The sequence below is a fragment of the Mytilus trossulus genome, chromosome 7, assembly GCF_036588685.1.
Source record: "Mytilus trossulus isolate FHL-02 chromosome 7, PNRI_Mtr1.1.1.hap1, whole genome shotgun sequence".
NCBI lineage: Eukaryota > Metazoa > Mollusca > Bivalvia > Mytilida > Mytilidae > Mytilus > Mytilus trossulus.
Genome location: NC_086379.1, coordinates 47535685 through 47557027, shown reverse-complemented (window position 1 = coordinate 47557027; position 21343 = coordinate 47535685). Strand labels below are relative to the sequence as shown.

The window sequence follows — 21343 nt, the reverse complement described above, 5'->3', positions numbered from 1 at the left end:
CTCTTTATAAAGAATTGCCCGTTATCAATGAGAACTTTAAACTTACAACAAAACTCAAGTCGTAAGTTTCAGTTGAGCTCATTTGTTCTGCGGAATGCCGTGTCAATGTGAGTATCAAGAAAAAGAAAAGACCTCATCCTTATAGAACCGCTGCAGCTACTGTTTCTGCTCCTCTTGCTCAAATGCCAAATCGACATTATGTTCGACAAAACAACAGCCGCATTTCGGACCTGCAGACGGAGGGAATCCTTATCTCATGACATCAGTTTCAACTGCAACCAGCTTGGTCACTGGCGAACTCAGTGTCCCCTTTTCAGTATAAAATCAACTGTCCCAGGGACATCAAGACAACATAGTTATACTACTTTTTTTTTTTTAGATAAAAGCAATCTTTACGGACAGTTTGAACTGTTTCTGTCACATGCAAAATATTTTGACAATATTGATACTTCATCTGTTGCAAAGGGGTTTTGTGATAAATACTATCAAACATAGTTACGTTATTCTTTTTTTTTAAGACTCCCACATCTATGTCATTTTAGAATAACAAATCTGCTAATGTCCATTCTAAAGTTGTAAATGTAGCAATTTCATAATTACTTGATATCGGATGTGTTATTGAAACCCCATTTCAACCATTTGTTGTAAATCCGCTTAGTATTGTGGTTCAAAGTTCGGGCAAAAACGTCTGATTTTGGATCTAAGTGAACTGAATGTTTTTATCAAAACAGAACGAATAAAATTTGAAGACTGGAAAGTGGTTTTAAACTATTTCACAAAAGATTGCTATCAATTTCAGTTTGATCATAAGTCTAGTTATTTTCCTTATGACGTATGTACTAAACAACAATCATATTTAAAATTTTGATTGAACAATACATGTTTACTGTTTTATAGTGTTAGCCTTTGGTCTATCATCTACTCCATATCTATTCACTAAATGTTTACGTCCAATCGTAAAATATTGGCGAGAAAATGGCGTAGATATTGTACTTTACTTAGATGATGGACTTTGAATGGGTAAAAAAAACCAAGCAGCTTCCGAATGTTCATCTTTTGTGAAAACGTCTTTGTTAGAAGCAGGGTTTTTAATGAACATTGACAAATCTGTTTTGGAACGAATACAATGTTAAGAGTGGTTAGGTTTAGTTTGGAATTCGTCTGATTTTGCAATTAGTAACTATTGAATATCAGATAGACGGATTGAAAATACCCTAACATCATTGGTTGATGTTTTACATAACTTTCCCAATTTCACAGCCATAAATTGGCTCAGGTAACGGGAAAGGTAATTGCTATGTGTCCAGTCCAGTTTAATGACCCTTTATTTGCAATGGGCTATTGAAAATAGAGTAAAGTGGGATTTAAAGTTTATATTGGAATGTCCTGATTGTGTACTCAATGAGCTCACATTTTGGCTGCATAACATTCAAATATTGAACAGAAATCATTTAGCAGGTTATTATTTTCCACACGTTATTGTATATTCTGATGCTAGTAATGTAGCTCCTGGTGCTTACTCGATGGATATCGACTCTTATATTTTTCATCAGATGTGGGCTTTACAAGAGTCCTTACAGAGTTTTACATGGAGAGAACTTCAAGCTATTTTGTTGGCATCGATGTCCTTTAAAAATCAATCAAGCAATAAATGTGTTAATTGGCATACCGATAATAATAACTGTGTTTTTATTGCTCAGAAAGGAAGTGCAAAAGCACATTTACAAGAGATAGCTATTAACATTTTGAAGTTGTGTTCTGAATTGAATATAACGTTAGATGTTGTTTGGATCCTGAGATCTGAAAATACTAAAGCTGATTATATTTCAAAAATGATTGATATAGAAGACTGGGGAACAAGCGTAGAATTTTTTTAATTTGTAGATGATATGTGGGGTCCGCATACCGTGGACAGGTTTGCGAGCAATTTAAATAAAAAAAATTACTAAGGTTTAATTCTAAATTCTGGAATCCAGGTGGTGATGCAGTTGATGCGTTCACGCAAAATTGGAATAATGAGGTTAATTGGATTGTTCCTCCTATTTCTGTTGTTTGAAGAGCAATTAGACATTTGATTTTATGTAAAGCTAAAGGCACTTTGATAGTTCCAAAGTGGCCTTCATCGTTTCTAGTGTTTTGGCTATAAGATTGAACGTTAAGAATTCAATTTACGACAAGGCTGTTGAGCAAGGTCGCATAGAAAAGACACGGCCATTGGCAAGGTCATATGGTGATGACAAGGCCTTTTATATGCATGGTCTCACTAACATGGCCAGTGTGGAAAATAAATCTGGCAAGGTCAATTAAATATATTGTAGCTAGAAGTAATATAGTAGATTATATTTCTATTTCAAATGCACGTTTTTCAGATATTTGGTCATATGAAGTATGGAAATCCTTGCCTTAGCCAGTCGACCAAGATTTGTCATCTTTATCTAATTACCTACTCGAGTTCTGTTTGCGTTCGAAGGCCGAGATTATGTACCAGAAGAAAATATTCATACGCATTTAACAATTTCTGTAAGTGGTATAATAACTATTCTTATCTTTAACCCTTTAAAAGCTTCAGATTTGTATGTTTCATTGTATATAGTACATCTATCAAAGACATTTAATTCGTATGCTAAGGTTGAAGAAGCATATTATTCCATAAGCTTGGCTCATAAACTAGCTGGCTATCCCAATCCGTGTTATTCACAGTTGTGTATATCGGTTAAAGAAGGAGCTCCTAGAAAGATTGGACATGTTTTTGTAAATAAAAAAGAACTAACTACGCCAGATATTTGAAAGACAATTGTTATTGAATATGGTCAAGAATGTAACATTCTTATAGAAATAAGAATGTGTTGTATGTTTCTTATTAGGTATGCAGGGTTTCTAAGATTTTTTGAGATGGTAAATTTAAAAAGATCTGATTTAAAATTTTCAGATACACATGATTCTTTGCTCATTCAGAAAAGCAAAACTAATCATTATAGGAAAGAAAAACAGGTCTCAATTGCTAGAACAGATACACAAACATGTCCTGTTAGTATGTTGGAGAAATGTTTATTATTATCCAATATTGACGCATCATCTAAGTCTTATAAGTTGAGAGGTCTTAAACCTTTATCATATAGAAGAGTAAGAGAAATTATATTATCAGCTCTTGAATCTATCGGTTAAGATAAGTCCTAATTTGGATTACATAGCTTGAGATCAGGTGGAGTTACTACAGCTGCATCAACTGGCATTCATAATAGATTACTTAAGAAGCATGGTAGATGGGCTTCAGATAAAGCAAAAGATGGTTATGTAAGAAAAAATATTAAAGAAAAACTGACAGTGTCTAAAAGTTTGGAAATATAATTTTCATAAGTATACTATAGATATATATAATTCTCTGTTCAGATCTACTTGGCTTTCTTTGTCTTTTGAAAGGCTGCTACAGCTGTAGGCACACTTATCCTATTTATGTGTTGTTTTATTTATTAAATAATTTATTTTCGTTTGAGCTGGCGAATAAGAATATAATATCAAATTATGGTAGTAATTAGATTAATAATTTATGCTTAAATGATCAAGCTATGTCGGTAGTTCTTCTAAATCAAACTGTTAACCAAATATATCCTATCAATTTACTTGCCAAACTAAAGTCTAATAAATGAACTGAATATTGATTATCTTTGACATAATACACGAATACAACAGAAAACCTAAGATTTATAACTTCAAACGATACGACATTTGACAACATCGGATGAGAATAACAAATATCACATTAAAAGTAAATACATGAATTTCAGATAGAACAGAATCGTGACACGTCTTCTAGCAATGCGAGTTCCAACTCATCAAACATTGTCAAAATAGTCACAATCGAGAATACATTTGTCAGTCAATTTCGGTAAAATATAGATCAATCAATTCGTGATGGTGTCCGTAAAATTTACGGAGTGTCATTTTTAATCTGTCCTCCTCATATTTTTGAAATTTAACACACGAAATATATCTACAAATAAAAGTTAAAACCATTATCCAGTTACAATAAGTCAGTATTATTGTAACTGCCTGAAGCAACAAACAAAAAAATGGTAAGTGTTTATGAAAAATAAAATTCATTTCGTAAGTACCAAGTAGTTAATTGTACAAATCTAATTCATGAACGAGGGTTAGATACAAATATTTATTTTGCATTTTAATTGAAAAAGCAGATTTTTTCCTCCAATAATTTTCAAATTGAAGAAGAGGTTGGTTTGTTTCTCTCCTTTTTTCAAGTATTTGAAACTGAGCATAATGTTAAAATATTATACCACGCATTTATTGAATTTAATTATTATAGATATATTTAAAATAATGAAAACTGACTCAGAGAGAACATGAAATGAAAGTGAAATACATGAACGTATAACACAAAAAATAAATATCCATATTATGGTATTTTCTACAGATTGTATCAAATTGAATAAGCTTTTCCAAATCCTTTATAGGAATGGTTTGAACCTGGCTTGTTTTAATAGTGTTATGAACATTTTTACATTGATTAAGTCATTTATCATGACGTTTTGTTATTAATAATTTAAAAAATCTTCACAGTATTTATTTCGAACTTAAAATTGTGCGTCAACTACGACTTAAACACCATATCTGACTAAAAAAATATTCAAATTAAAAAAAAAAAAAAAAACAATTGGCAACAACTAACAAACGATAACTATATCAAACGAATTACATGGTTAAGTACTTTAAAATTTGCATTGTAACAAGGACAAATAATGACCTAAAAAATTTTGTATGTTTTAAAGCAAATTTCATTTGAACTTGTAACCATCCAGATTGATTCATTAAAAGAAAGACCCATAGTTGTAAACTACTCAATGTAGATATATAAAATAAATGATAATTCACTTAACATGCTATAAGTATTTCATGTATTTGTTTTAAAAAATTTGATAAACATTTTATCAATCTTTTAAAGGTAGTATATATATTCCAAAGGAAAATAGTTGACTAATCAAATTAAAACTTGTTAATACAAAAATGAAAATGTGGTATTATTGCCAATGAAATAAATATCCCCAAAGGGCTAAAATGACACAGACATTAGTGTTATATACCTCTATTTGGTATTTCTGGTTACCGGAAATGTAGGACTTAATTTAGCCTGTTTATTGTATTTTACGGGACTAGATATAGGAAGATGTGGTGTGAGTGCCAATGAGACAACTCTCCATCCAAATAACAATTTAAAAATTAAACCATTATAGGTTAAAGTACGGCCTTATACCTTCTTTATGTTTGTCGGCGGCGAACAGTTAGTGTCGTCTGTCACCCATGTGTTTTGTAAAATGGCAGTAAAATAAAATTTGGAAAACGAAAAGCGTGACTTCAATCCTATAGTCCCCCCAGAAAACAAAAAAAGACTGAGGCCCACGACATGGTGAGGACTTAAAAGGCTTTTAATAGTTTTTAGTTGCCAAATCTTTAGTTGTCGTTGCTGTCAATCGCAAAGTTCCGATTAAATTATTGAATGCTAGTAATGTGAAAATAACGATTCCAAAAGGCAAAAATATGATGAATTTTCAACATTATCGAATGAGTACACCTATGTTGCAATGTCTGAAAAACCCGAAATACCCGAAGTGCAGAATATTCAGTTGGTTGCTAATGAAAATGGACTGCGGACCGATAATTCCGAACAGCAATGTGACATAACAGACAGTCCCGACAGGCAAGAAATTTTGAACAAGATTAAGACAGATTTTGATTTATCCAATCATTTAACACACGATAAAAAATCGGAATTAGCTGAATGTTTGTTGAATAATCTTGATTTATTTGTGACGAAAGAAAATCCAAACTTGGATATACACATTTAGTGGAGCATAAAATACATCTGAAGCCGAATGCTGTTGGTAAACATCATAAGCCGTACAGGTTACCCCCTTACAAACGTGAGGTTTTGCGAGAGCAACTGGATAACTTGCTTGAACAAGGAATAGTTGTGCCAGTTAGTGAACAAGAGTAGCTACCCATTACAAGTCCGATAGTATTAGTCACAAAGCGAAATGAAGCGTCGAATAGTAAGTCTTCAACTCAATGTTATAGGTTTGTTTGTGATTTTAGACATTTAAACGCGCAAACAGATGATTTTAAATATGTTATACCAAACTTACAGGAACTGACGGAATCCTTTGCTGAAATAGTACCAAATTATATAACTTCGATAGATTTATCTTCCGGATTTTTTCAGATGGGCATATCCGCCGAATCGTCAAGATATACCGCTTTCAACACATGTTTTGGAACGTACAAGGTTTTAAGGCTGTCAATGGGGTTAAAGACGGCACCTAACACATTTCAGCTTCTCATGGACAAGGTACTGCGTGGTCTAAAATTCAGAACTTGTTTGTGCTATTTAGATGACGTATTGATCTGCTCTGAAACCTTTGAAAAGCATTTAGACGATATCAAAGAAATCTTTAAACGATTTCGAGATGCAGGACTAAAACTAGGACAGAAAAAATGCCATTTTGCAAGTGAGACGTGTAATTTTCTTGGACACCCAAAAGATCGAGTAAAGGCTATATATTGTCGACTTTCCGGCACCAAAGGATATAAAACAACTTCGTCGCACAATTGGATTATTCAACTGGTTTAAAAAGATTATACCAAATTTCAGTGCTATAATTAGTCCACTCAGTAAACTCCTGAAGAAAAAAATCAAAAATTTGAATGGAAAATTGAACAATCTACAGCATTTCAAAATCTTAAAACTCATCTTGTTAATACCGATAATCTCAGTTTCCCTCGTTTCGATTTACCGTTTATAATATTGGCTGTGGATACTTCATCAAAAGGAATAGGGTACATGCTTTATCAGAAGGACCCAACAAAGGAAAAACCAAATATCATTCGTTTCGGATCAAAGTCTTTATCACGATGGCAGCAGTCGTATGGTCCTACGAAATTAGAAATGTTGGGAATGGTCACTAGTATTCTTGACTGTGCGGACTATTTAAGGGGTACACAATTTATCGTGGAGTGCGACCACCAATCACTCCAACCATTGTTTATGGAGCAATTCAAAGGAGCTATTTATGAGCGTTGGCTTGCCATTCTCCAGCAATTTACATTTGAAATTCAATATAAGCCTGCAGAACAAATGAAAGTCGCTGATGCGCTCTCAAGATGTGAAAATCCCCAAAACATTCCGATCGAAAGCCCTGCGTAAGATGATCCGTTTTTTCCCCTTGGTAACAGAAAATACAGGAGAAATACGTTTACCCGGTGGAGTGAAATTTGTTGATTTATTTGAATCGAATGATAATACCGACGTTGTTGTACAGGCTATAGACATAGTAGCTGACAAGCACATCGATTTATACAGTGTAGAAACTGATGAGCATGACTCGCTAAATGATCCATATGATCCTTATGTACATAATCGCAAAAAGAAATTTAGCAGAAATAATCAGAACGTTGAACAACTTGCTAATACTTTGCGCGATTTTCAAGTTGGTGCAAATACCTCTAACATCAAAAAGTTACAACGGAAAGATAGCGATTTAAAGAAAATCATTGCATATTAAGAAGATGATGTTTTGCCAGATTCACAAAAAGAATCTCGCCGTATTCTATTGGAGTCGTGTGATTTCATTTTAGTTGACGATGTGTTATATCACCGTAGAAAGGCAAAATCAGAAAGGACAAAGAACATGAGTGAATTTCAACTTGTTATTCCTAAGCAATTGATTTCGCAAATTTTAAAAATTGCTCATGACTCCCCATTAGGTGGACATAGTGGAATTAAGAATACTTTAGACTCTGTTAGAGAGCGTTATTATTTTGCGCGAATGGGTAAAATAATCAGTGAATACGTGCAATCTTGTCATGAGTGCCAGTCACGTAAAGTTAGCAATTCAAAAACGAAAGCAAAAATAGTAGCATATCCTACTCCTAGTGAACCATTTCAAGTATGGCAAATTGAAATTTTGGGACCACTTGTTTCATCAAATAATGCCAATACATAAGTTTTGACAGCAGTTGATGCTTTCAGTAATTTCTTGTTTGCTGTGCCATTAAGAAATAACGATGCAATATCAGTTTCTCAGGCAATTTTATTTTTTTTTCTGTAATTTTGGTGTGTGTAGCACGGTTATTTCAGACCAAGGATCAGAATTTATTGCCAAATGTACAATGGAAGTTTGCAAAATGTTGAATGTAGAGCAAGAATTTACACCTAGTATGATGCATCACTGTTTGGGTCGCAGGGAACGTACACATCGTACCTTAGCGGAGCGTTTAACGCCTTATGTTTTAGACAATAAACAATGGGAAGAAATGCTTCCTGGAATAGTATTCTCAATTAATAGTTGTGTAAATTCAGGATCAAAATACTCTGCTTTTGAAATAGTCTACGGGAAAAGGCCAAATTTTCCGTTTTCGCCTTCTTACATAGTTGATTTGAAAGACATTCCGAAAGATGTAAAAACCTATATTGAGAATTTGGATGCCCGTTTGAACATTATTCGAGAGCATGTACAATTGAATACCCTTGTTGCTCAACAGAAAATGGTAGAGACCGAAAATAAAAATGCACATGAACTATATTTGACTGTAGGCGACAATGTTTATGTATCCAGAGAGCCTGTTGGACAAGGCAGGAAATTTCAGCATATTTATGATGGACCATTTACTGTAACATGTCTTCCAAGTGCATTTTAAGAGATCCAACAGGAAAGAGAAATTTTCGCCGTCCCGTGCACATCAATAGATTAAAGCTTGCACATATACGGGTGCCCTTACCAGCGATTTATTTTAACCTACAAACCGATGAAAGTGAAATTTCTAGCAGTAAGTCGGATAATAGTTCTAGCTCCGTTGACAAAGACACCTCGGAGAATTCTAAGTCTATTTCTACAAATGTTACGACAGAAAGTGACGCCCCGGATACAGATGTGGTTTCTCAACATGATACTACAAATTTAAATAGACCAAGAAGGAATATTCAGAAGCCTGTGCGGTACCGTGATGATAACTATATAGACCCCGATAAAATAGTGGATTCATGCGAAAACAATCAATTGAAAGTAAAAGGTATTCTTGCCAAGCGAAAAGACGGTGCAAATTTCGTTTACTTGATTCCGAAAGTAGGAGAACCAGCACAGAATGCAATTTGGCTCCCTTTATCAAAATTACCACCCAAAGCACAAAACTTGCTACTTTCAAGACCACCGCCGTTGATTCAGTAGTTCTATTTCTAGTAAAATTTCGCATGGTGATGATTGCATCGCCAAACGATTAGCTCAAGTCAAATATGTCATACATTGAAAAGTTATTCCAATGAAACAATCAGAGTACCGTAGATGAAATCTGAGAAATCAGTTTAATTCCTTGTTTTGGTGATGATTGCATCGCTAAACAGAAAATGTGTGCGTTGAATAGTGATGATTGCATCGCTTAACTGAAATTATACACTTCATTTAAAAATAGCATTGATTGGATGTCTTACAAAATTTAGTTGCGACCTTTATAAAGTGATGATTGCATCGCTCAATTTATTTACACTCCGTTAAGCAATACCCATGGTTGGACTTTTGTTCTGCTGTTTTGGTGATGATTGCATCGCTAAACTTACATACCTTAGATCGCGAGATGTGAGCAGTTACAGTCATACCCTGATTTTCAGCTATGGATTATACAGAATGACATAATCTTCTTGATTTGTGACGTTTTTGGTGATGGTAGCATCGCTTTAATTGAATTGCACTAATGTACTTTTATTTACTGTTATTTTCGTATGATATTACGATTGATTGTTTTGATTTTTCTTAAAGATATGCATTTCTATCAAATGTTTCATTCAAAAGGTATATATATCATGAAGCTAGATAAGGCATTAATTGAACTAGATGTGTTACATGCAACAGAATTGAAAAGTTTTTCAAATACTTGCGAAAGTTTTTCTCAGTTTAATATATAACGGTGTACAGAGTGTTAGTGTCTTCTGGAGTAAAAACCTGTATATTTTCTATAACATTGTTTATTGAGGCTGAGAGTGTATGTATATATGTCTATCAAAATTATTTTCATGAAACTTTTGGCTACTTTATAAGTGTGTGTGTGATAGTGTTATACTAGATTGTGTTATTTAAAATATTTATATTAAGAGTTTCTGGTCTCTGCTAGCAGCACTGTGATTAGAGCACAAATTGTCACCAATATATAGCAAACTTAAGAGTTGAGTCAACTGTATGAAAGTTATGTTCATCTTATATATGATATAGTATATATGCAAGTACAAACAAAATTGTGTCCCTGTACGGAGTTTGAAAGGGTGTATACAAATTTGAAATGTATTTTTTTTTTATTATTCCTATTGTATTATGTTTTATTGCTGTCTACATTTCCAGTGACCAGACCAAAATTTTTCAAATTTTATATCTGGGCGGGGGATGTTATATACCTCTATTTTGGTATTTCTGGTTACCGGAAATGCAGGACTTAATTTAGCCTGTTTATTGTATTTTACGGGACTGTATACCTTCTTTATGTTTGTCGGCGGCGAACAGTTAGCGTCGTCTGTCACCCATGTGTTTTGTAAAATGGCAGTAAAATAATAAATTAAATTTGGAAAACGAAAAGCGTGACTTCAATCCCATAGTCCCCCCAGACAACAAAAAGGATTGAGGCCCACGACATTAGCAACTATAAGTCACCGTACGGCCTTCAACAATGAGGAAAGACCATACCGCATAGTCAGCTATAAAAGGTCCCGATAAGACAATGTAAAACAATTAAAATACACCTATCAATATTTACGGGGAAACAAATGTTTAGTTCAATTGTTATGAACAAAAAAGAAAAAATGTAAGGTTCTCTATAATAAGGAGTAAACTATAAATATCATTCAACTCAAGCAATTGTTCTGTACCAACCATCCGTGATGGTATTGAAGGCAAGGCATTAGAAATAAAATCAATATTAAGTTGATAATTACGTGCATATTAAGATTAAGATATTTTGGTATAATATCTCCGGTTATTTGAAATACATACTTAACAATGAACTATTTCTTGATCTTATGTCCTGATTGTCAGGATAATATCTAATGTTATCTTGTAATTTGATATCTGTATTGCACCGAGCGTGACTAATTTATAGTTTGTTTTTTTATTTAATTACTTTTTTTCGAAAAACTAAGGATTTTCCTATCCCAGGCATAGATTACCTTAGCCGTGTTTGTCACAGCTTTTTGGAGTTTGGATCCTCAATGCTCTTCAACTTTGTGCTTGTTTGGCTTCATGAATATTTTGATATTAGCGTCACTGATGAGTCCTGTGTTGCGTCTGTCGTACTAAATTATAATCCTGGTACCTTTGATAACTATTTAAACTGTAACATGTCTCATGTCGATACCGAAATACCTCCCCGTTGCAAATAATTGTGCAAGCTTCACTAATGCATACACCTGTATCTATCAACAATTTACCTGGAAATGTAGTGTTGTGAATGTTTCACATGCTCTTTGGTACTGTTGGCTCAGTAAAACATTTGTCTTGTTTATAAAAACAACTTTTCCTACAGATAAATTGTATATCTATTATAAATAAATTCCATATTAGTCGAATTCCACTATTTCAAACCATGAATGTTCTTTTCACATTATGACTTGTAATATATCAGTGTATATAAAATGTTTAAAGCTTTTACTGATGAATCAGTTTTTGTTTGTTTTTATTATGTTATCTACAACAGGATTGTTTTATATATTTTTTTTTACATTTGATTTCAAATAAGTTACTGCACATCATTCAGTCTATTAAGAGATGAAAAGGCAATGCATAAAGTCAGGAGTATAACAGTTATTCTCAATTCGTTTGATTATATGTTGGGGTTGTTACATTTGTATTCTAAATTGGTGTTTTAGGTTCTTACAAACACATTTATTGTTCATTTTTCTAATGCCACAATCTTACGGTGCTTATGAACCCAAATTCGTTCAATGTGCCCATGTATGTAGTTTCGATATGGATTTCAATGAACATTATCTTCGCATCACTGTCAAATCATTTTTTTTCAGTCGATTACATTTGCACTCGAAACAATTACTGAATTATATCATTGAAAGATGATTTAGAAGCAAAGAGGTTTGTATAAACCTGTCAATGTGTATAACAGTTGACAGTTACAAACTGGATATCGCATTTAAACAATACGATAATGTGGTTTAAAAAGCCCGTCAATTGCAATACATGTACAATCAATGCAAGTGTATCGGTCCTTAAACAATGAAATGACAAAAATACCAAACTCTAAGACCTTTCAAATCAGAAAGTGCCTTATCAAATGGAAAATCAAATTCTTAAACACATGAAGCAAATCGAACGTTACTGTATTCCTGACTTGGTCCAGACAAATGAACTCATTGAAAAAGGTTATCAGTCAACAGTAATATTTGTATTTTACTATAATTGTAGTTATAAAAAAAAAAGTAAAAACACAAAAATACCGAACTCCGAGGAAAATTCAAAAGGAAAATCCAAAATCAAAAGGCAAAATCAAAAGTCCAAACACATCAAACGAATGGATAACAACTGTCATATTCCTGACTTGGTACAGGCATTTTCTAATGTAGAAAATGGTGGACTGAACCTGGTTTTATAGCTAGCTTTTGTAGTTATCAGAGCGTCAGATTTGTTAGTTACAAATTTTAACTTTAAAACTTATCGTATAGATATTAATTCATGATTTATGTTTGCTTGAATTCAAAATAATTTCAGTTACGACCATCCATAATCAATAATTTGAATTATGTCAATACTATTGGATTCCAGTTTTGGTTCTTTTTGTGTAGTTATTTTAGGAGCATAATTTGTAGTTTGTATTAAATTGAAGAAGTTCCTTTGTGTCCTATACAACATCTTAAAACATACCTCTTGGGTGATTTAACAAATGACTCTCTATCACATGGAAAGCCACATACGTTTTTCCAGCATTTTGCCCAGCACAAATTATTGTATTTTCTCCTTTCAGTGCAATTGCTGCTAGTTCTTGTTGATAACTACGGAGTTTAGTGAAAGATGGTGGTCTTTCTAAACAAGATACACAAAAATAAATGTATATAAAAGTTAACAGTACGGAAATCTTAAAAGAAAATTGTAGAAATAAGACATGTATTTCTGATTGCGTTTTACCGATATTTTTATATCTAAAAAGTAAAATCACAAAAATACTTAACTCAGAGGAAAATCAATTCGGAAAGTCTATAACCCCACGGCAAAATCAAATACCAAAACGTATCAAAAACGAATCGCATGGACAAGAACTGACGTTAATGTATATAATGACAATATTTTGTTAAATGATTGATGACTAGATTAAATGATTGGTTGATGTTTTTATCTTAAAAATTCTTATATGAAGCAGTTTTAACTATTCATTTTCTTACCGAAAACATTCAATCGCACATTTTTACTTTCATTTCCAATCCACATAGTGTAAACCCCTGCATCATCTCGTGTAGCATGTAAAATTGTTAGTTTACAAGTTTGGTCTGTAGATTCATCACGTAAATTATCTGACAACTTGCATACGTCCTTTTTATCCTTATACCACTTGATTGGTTTCTTCTCTCCATCTATTACACACTCAAGGCTGATTGTGTCACCTTCGAAACAGGTCTTGTCTTCCAATGGTTCTCGAAATACAACTACAGAATGAATATTTCATAATTTTATTGGAAACGTATTGCACATTTTTCTCCATGTTGTGATATTTGATAGATTTATTTCTGAAAAGGCATCTGTTATTTTGTACAATTTTTCTTAATAAATAGTTTTCACTAGTACGAACATATAAAACATGGTCTACAAATAATTGTTGAAACAATTGGTTTGTAAGCTCTTTTTCCATGGTTTATCCTTTGATATACCATAATGCCAAATCTTTTATAACCAATGTAAACATTATTTTAATTATGTTTTTCTTATTCATGAACGATATTGAATGTGATATATATTAAATGTAGGTTTGGTTCCCAAAAAATTGAAATTAAATCTGTTTTACAGAACTCTTTTTTGCTGTATTAATCTTAACAAAAAGAATCACTGCATGCGAGCTTGGGAAAGTGTGTACAATTTAAATATGATAAAATCCCCGAAAAGTCAAGTGTAAGCTTGACGCATTAATACCAGATAAAGCATGACGTCAATTGTTACTTCGACGCTGTTATTGCGGATAATTGTCATTGAAAAAGATTGGTTGAGGTAGGTATTATTATATTTTCCATTTCGTTACATGAATGGTTGTTCTCAAGCAAGTCAATTTGGTGTTTTCCGTCCAAGTCAGGATTTGACGGCTAATTAGAAAGAAAAAAAATAATAATAAAACAGTCAAACTGTTTGCGTCAAGAATTGTTTGAACATGAAGTATTAGACATAATTTTCTAGGGGTAAGAGGTGTGTGAGCTGACTCACAAACTTTCGGACTTTTGTTCATTTGGAGTAAATCGCCCCAGTTTAGAAATGATTTTTTTTCGCGGGAAAATATGATTAATCCTTTATAAAAAGATTGGGTTGTTAAATTGATAAAATTACTTGCATCAACATGTCAATTGTACGTTCAAAGTAACGAAAACCTGAAAATACATGAATCAAAATTATTCATTGTAAACCTTAATGCTACAGTTTGAAGCAGTATATAATGGAACGAACATATTAACGCTACGTGCACATTACGTTCGTTTGCTACTAAATTTGCCTCAAAGAAGTCAACACTGAAATTGTAATGGCTACACGAGTAAGGGCAGGTTTAATTGGTATATGTGTAGTCAGTAAATGGCTGGTAGTTAATAAAAATGGTGCATTACTACTTTTATGTGAGTTAATTGTGTAAATTATAACTAACCTTTGGTTTTTTATTTCTTCATTTTGTTAAATTTACTTTGAGCTAAATATTTGACGTATAAAACATTATAATTCAAAGGCACGTTTATGATTATTGTTATTAAAATTGCAATAAAGTCAGTTTTGATAACAATGAATACATTTTCTATATTTTTAATAAGTAATTCTTATGTTGAAAAAAAAAAAAAAAACAATTATATCGCTTTATGAAAATGTTTGACATACACATGTATATGCCAACATTAAATACATGATCTTTTAAACTGTATGTTCATGTATACTCATGTTATACATATAATCAGGAATACACGTAAGAAGCTAAGTTTTCTAAACAAAGTTGTGAATAGAGCGGTTCCTTAAACTACCTCGGCCTAAAACTTTTACATGAAGCGAGACAGACGGACGGAAAAATGAACGAACGGACGGATGAACAAATGGACGGACAAACGAACGATCGAACGAACGGACGAACGGACGCACAAACCAGAAAACATAATGCCCATAAATGGGACATAAACTTGGGGTTTAAAAATAGAAACACGTTTCTGGGACGATTTTTTGACTTCTATATAAATTGATAAAGATACTGTAAGCCTTAGCTTATTGTTGTAAATAACATGTATAATGAACTGTGACTTTTTCTTTCAATAAAATTGTCACAATGAAGCTTTAAAAATTTACTGAAGGCTTCATTTTACACAAATTAATAAATCAATATTGTCCATTGTTACAAACATACAGAAAAATTTTGCTAAAAGCCCCCGTAAGAATGAAATATGTATTATTTCTATATGTAATATTTGTTTGATACGGCCAATCACTGTCCTAATTATATTCAATGATAAGTGCATAATATTACTGTAAACCAAATTATTTTCGCGACTTTGTCGAGTAGAAAAATATCGCGAAAATTAATCGTCGCGAATATGTAAAACTGAAGATTGTCTCTTTCTTAACATCAACAAGTAAATTTGAGAATCGCGACATTTACGCGCCGCTAAATAAAATAGAAAGGGCTTGACCCGAAATAAAGTATCCGCGAAAATAATTGGTTTGTGTAAACAGTTTTTAGTTACAAAATTAGCCCGCTCTTATTTTATCAAACGACAATTCATATTAACTATTCTCAGATTTATTTCAAAATACGAGTCATTTTGTCTTTTTAGAGAAATAACGAAAGTAGTTTTGTTTTGTATCAGGTTATACTTGTGTAAACGTAGATCACATAACTTAAAGGACACCTAATTGACCGTTTTTGTTGTGAACAACGATTTCAAAGGCGTAACATAAAAATCGTTTAATGAAAATAACGAACGATTGGAATAAAAAGAATAGACCTGGCTTAAATTACATGAAAAATGAAACTACATTTCCGTTGGTTTTTGAAGGTGACTTAATATAATAACATTAATCTTAAATGTAATTTATAACAATGTATGGTCAATTCAATTGATAACCTTTAGAATAAGAAGTTCAATGCAAGTTACTTTTAGTATCACATTTAAGTTTTTTCATGTGTAGAACTTTTTCATACATGCATGGGAATAGATCGCCGCTAGTTATTTGTGGAATTCATATGTTTCTCAGTTTTTTGTTTTTCATTTTGTGTATTGTGTTCTGTTCTCTGTCTTTAATTGTTAGCCATGGCGTTGCCAGTTGGTTTTCTACTTGAGAAGTCTACTTTGAAAGTCCCTTATGTACCATTCTCCTTTCTTTCAAGCCCCACTCCCACTCTCACTTGACCACGATCGCAACACGCTCAGCGTGATCTAAATCAAATTCAATTCGTGGTGAGGTCGCGGTATGAGCGGCAAGAACATGTTAATTTTCATTGATATCACGATGCTACAACGACCACTATTCGTGTCTACAACGATTCTGCTACGATTATACCACGCTTTTTCTACATTTATCATGATCGTACTACGCTCCTCACGTTCTCACTACAACCATACAACGAGATATCAGATTACTACACGATTTTATCACGACTGTACTGCAATTATAGCAAGTTCTTACCAAGATTATAATTCGGTCATACCGCGATCTTACTACTTTCTCAGCATCGTGTTTCAAAGGAACACTGTTTCATTCCTTATATTTCTGAACAAAACCTAGATTTCCCAGATAAAACACAATTATGCCACCAAAATCTACCAGTACACGTGGGCGTGGTGATTGGAGTAGATATAGAAGCAGAGGGAGGTCTGATAGTAACGAATCCTGATCTAGCTATATATAGCAGAGATGTCGGACCGACCAATCCAACCTGCATCAAAACCTATTGCTGGCCCATCAAGCTCAAATGACGAGTTATTAGTGATGATTGCAGGAATGACACAGATGTGTCAGGCATGGTTGAGCCGTTGGTGAAAAAGGACATGTGGTACAAATTAATAGTATATACATACAAACAAAAGCATGGAGAGCTTTTATATATTTCATGTGAAAATTATCATGAGCGCGGTACAGTCGTAGTATAAATGTAGTCAGGTCATAAGAAGAGCACGATGAGAACGACTTAGCATGCTACAATCGCACCATGGTCTTAGACAACGTGGTGTCAACGTGGTATGGTCGTAAAGAAAGCGTAGATGGGTCGTATTGAAAACGTGATGGTCGTAGGAACGTCGCTGTGAGATCGTTTCGAAGTCTCTCCGAAAAGAATCACGCTTCCGCTACGCTCTTTCTACGATGGCACAGCGACCTTTGACATTTTACCACGATCCTACTACGAATATAAGCATAGGCAAAAAAGCTGGCAAAAATGCAAAGCATAAAATTTGAAAAACAAATGGGGTATGATCTAAACGTCTGCACAAAATGTGCACTTACAGTCATTTCCATTCCATGACTTTAAAATAGTTTTGAACTGACTAAAATTAGCATTTTTTTTCTAAAATCATCAGGTAGATCATTCCATAAAACAGCAGCTGTGTATTTAAAAGAGTTCTTACCAGAGGTTGATGTTCGGACCCTAGGTATAGCTACAATATTAGAATATCTAAAATTATATTTACAGTCTTACAATACAACTAAATCATGTAAGCATGATGGTGACAATTTTAATACACCCAATAGCCATATTACGCATACGTCTTTTTTCAGTGATAAAACCTTTGTTCGTAAAAGTAGTTCATCATATGAACTAACATAGTCTTCATATATATAACTCGTTAAGCCCTTTCCTGATTTTTTTTTCCAATTTGATGCTTAGATAAAATAAATGTGTGGAAAATGGTCAATTTATTCAATTTAGTAAGGAAGCAGCCAATGAGCTTTAAAACATTCGCTTGTTGGGATGCTTTTAAATGTACGACAAATATTTTTAATGTGGTGATTAAAATTAAGTTGATAGTCAATATCAATACCCAAAAGTTTGACTATTTCATCACAGGATATTTTTGCTGACTGTATATTACAAACAGGCTTTTTTGCAAATGATTTATTTCCAACTGCAATGGCTTGGAATTTGTCAGGATTTGCCTGCATACAATTAAGTCTGAACCAGTCAATTAAAGAAGCACTTTCTCTTTCGAGTGTACATAATTACATTATCAAAATCGTTGTCAGCATAAGACATAGAAGTGTCATCGGCATAATTATACAGGCAACCATGTTATTGATAGCGGTATTGGCTTTTCTCATCGTTGAAGGACTCACGGTGTCATATAGTTGTAAACAATTGCTGTGTCATTTTAGTGTCTTGTTGAGAGTTGACTCATTGACAATCATACCACATCTTCTTTTTGTATATGTATACAGGATGCACGTTATTGCCGTGTTGTTTGATATAATTTGAAAAAAATAAAATGCATACCAATTGCTACCTGAGCTTTTTTTGTGTCATCGTTGTTTTCTACAATAAAAAGATTTGATTTTTTGTATATAGTTTATAAGATACATTTCATAAATTCAAAATCATAAGGATATACCTATCCATAAAGGAGAAAGTGTTGAAAAAATTCAACTCACCATAATGCTTCCATAATAAACAAAACCAATACTGTATAGTTAACTTTAAAGAACCGAGGGCTTACAAATAGTTACATATTGTATAAGAGACAAATAACAACAGCCTTTTTAATATACCAACAAACATGTAAATGCATGCATATTGCTGATGTGGGAAAGACATTGACAGACTACAGCTTGGTTATGCATTCCGTGAGCGGCAGTACTATAATACCATAAAATAGTAACATTCTTCAAATATCAGATAGGTACCGGTATGACATTAATCATCATGCTTATCAAGTTGATAATTATTATTAAAGAAAAATGGCAAAAAGACAATCGATCGACAGTACTACTCTTCAATAACATACAGCTACTGATCGCAGTTCTAAGCATAATGACAATTTATCAATGAATTAAAACTGATAAGGACAACAGTAATTTTCTGATGTTCATAAATATATACAGAAATACAAATCAAGTTTGAAGAAAACAAGACCGGATCCGTTGTTAAGTTGGGCATTTTCTGCTACATGTATGAAAGTCAACCCGAAATTCAAATTCAGACTCAATTAAAACTTAAGTTAGAGAAAACGCGTCATCAATAACTAAGCAAAATGTGCGACAGTTCCAGAATTCACAGATCTAACAAAAGTCACTGCGACATCACGTTATTTCAGTACCTTATAACAATACATGTGGAAAGAGTATAATCGCAAAAGCTCGCCATTTATTATAAATATAAAAAAAGATGTGGTATGATTGGTAATCAGACAAATCTCCACAGGAAACCAAATGAAATAGAAATTAATAATTATAGGTCACCGATTGGCCTTCAAAAATAAGCAAAGCCCATACAGCATAGTCAATTATAAAAGGCATCGAAATGACATACGTGAAACAATTCAAACGAGAAAAACAACGGCTTAACTTACCAAGAAAATGAACAAAAGGAAAGATGTAACAAATCAATAATCGACAACCTCTGGATAACAGGCCCCTGACTTGGGACAGACACATACATATGGGAATGTGGCGGGGTTAAACATGTTAGCTGGATCCCAATCCTCCCCTCTCCTGAGACGGTGGTGTAACATTACAACATAAGAATGAACTATAAACAACAGTTGAAAAAGGTTTAACTATGTATAGTAAGCAAGTTCTAGCGTAACCTACACATTCAGATATATATAAAGACCATTCGATGAGGCAGAACAATAAAATAGAATAGTTAACTATTTAAAAGCTGAAATCTTCCTAGTTTTATGAAACATATTTAAAGCCGTGTTAGTGCATGTAGTTTAAAGACAGAGATCAATATATGAATAAGATCTTCCAATTTATGTAGCATCTGTAGTTCACTCAGATATCAATGAAATACTATCACTGATCAGACACATTATTCATTGAGTTATCTTCATCCCTTATGCCATTTCATTTAAATATCTAGGTCTTTGTGAAATATTTTACGTAAACAATATTATGAGTATTTCTATTTAGAAAATGCTTCATCTATATATAACATGAAACATGCGTATAATAAGGTTGAATCCTAACATTCCCACTGCCTGACGATATTTGGACACTGCACAAGTCATGCTTTTGATAGTTCATGGCGTTAAAACAATAAATCTCTGGGATGTATTTAAATTTATTTTAATCTCTGGTACTCAATTGTTAATTGTTTTTGTTTTGTTTTTTAACTAGTCTTAAGTAAACACAAGCACTCTCAAATCGGATCTTCGAGTTAATTTGACCTGTTAACCTGTTGACGAAATGTGTAATGCAATTTCATAATCAAATTTTTACTCTTTTACCACTTTCTATAATATCACATTAGGTATACAAATATTTTATAGGAGTATCAGTCCGTTTTTTCACAAAGACTGATTGTTCATAACCTAAATCAGAGGTAATTTTCACAAGGAAATGTTTTTGATTTAGTTTTGTCAGTTGTTTCAGAACCATATCAACTGTTCGATATCATTTGCTGAAGATATAAGCGACATCTTGCAAAACAACATAACAGAGTCAAAAATACAGTCAGATAAATTTCTAAAGCTATGGAATTGCTGATAATATTCAATTTGTTCTTATACATACCAGAAATATCAGTTTTACTCATTTCTGAAAAAAACCCAATAATCAGTATATGTCAATGCTTAACATATCGTGTGGTGCAATGAAACAGAAACTATGTTCAGTCAACAAAAAAATAAATAGTTCAATAAGATGAGAAAAAAATGAAAGCAGATAATTTCAAACGATAACCTTCGTTAACAAAAAAATACAATTTAAGAAAATAAAAAAAGTATTGTACTGAATGACGATGTACGGAAACTTTATGTTGATCTCGGGAGTCATCTGTGGTTTACTATCATTTTTTAGTTACATTTGGAAAAATAAAGGCTTTCTTATCATTCTTCTGCATTATCTATATAATAACATCAGTTCTTTTGACGGAATTCTTCCAGTAGGTATTTTCTATTTGTCGTTGC

The 21343-nt window shown here is 32.8% G+C and overlaps 1 protein-coding gene across 1 annotated transcript in view; it reads right to left on the bottom strand.

The window, feature by feature from the left end:
* The window catches only part of LOC134726461 (antiviral innate immune response receptor RIG-I-like), a 48937-nt gene that overhangs the window by 11667 nt on the left and 15927 nt on the right, over positions 1-21343 (bottom strand). Inside the window, exons 9-14 of the mRNA XM_063590867.1 lie at positions 20949-20972; positions 18709-18747; positions 17846-17875; positions 13433-13693; positions 12918-13076; positions 11474-11562 (exon numbers count right to left, since the gene is read on the bottom strand). Coding sequence (XP_063446937.1) covers positions 11474-11562; positions 12918-13076; positions 13433-13693; positions 17846-17875; positions 18709-18747; positions 20949-20972 — 602 coding nt within the window. The remainder of the gene's footprint in view (positions 1-11473; positions 11563-12917; positions 13077-13432; positions 13694-17845; positions 17876-18708; positions 18748-20948; positions 20973-21343) is intronic.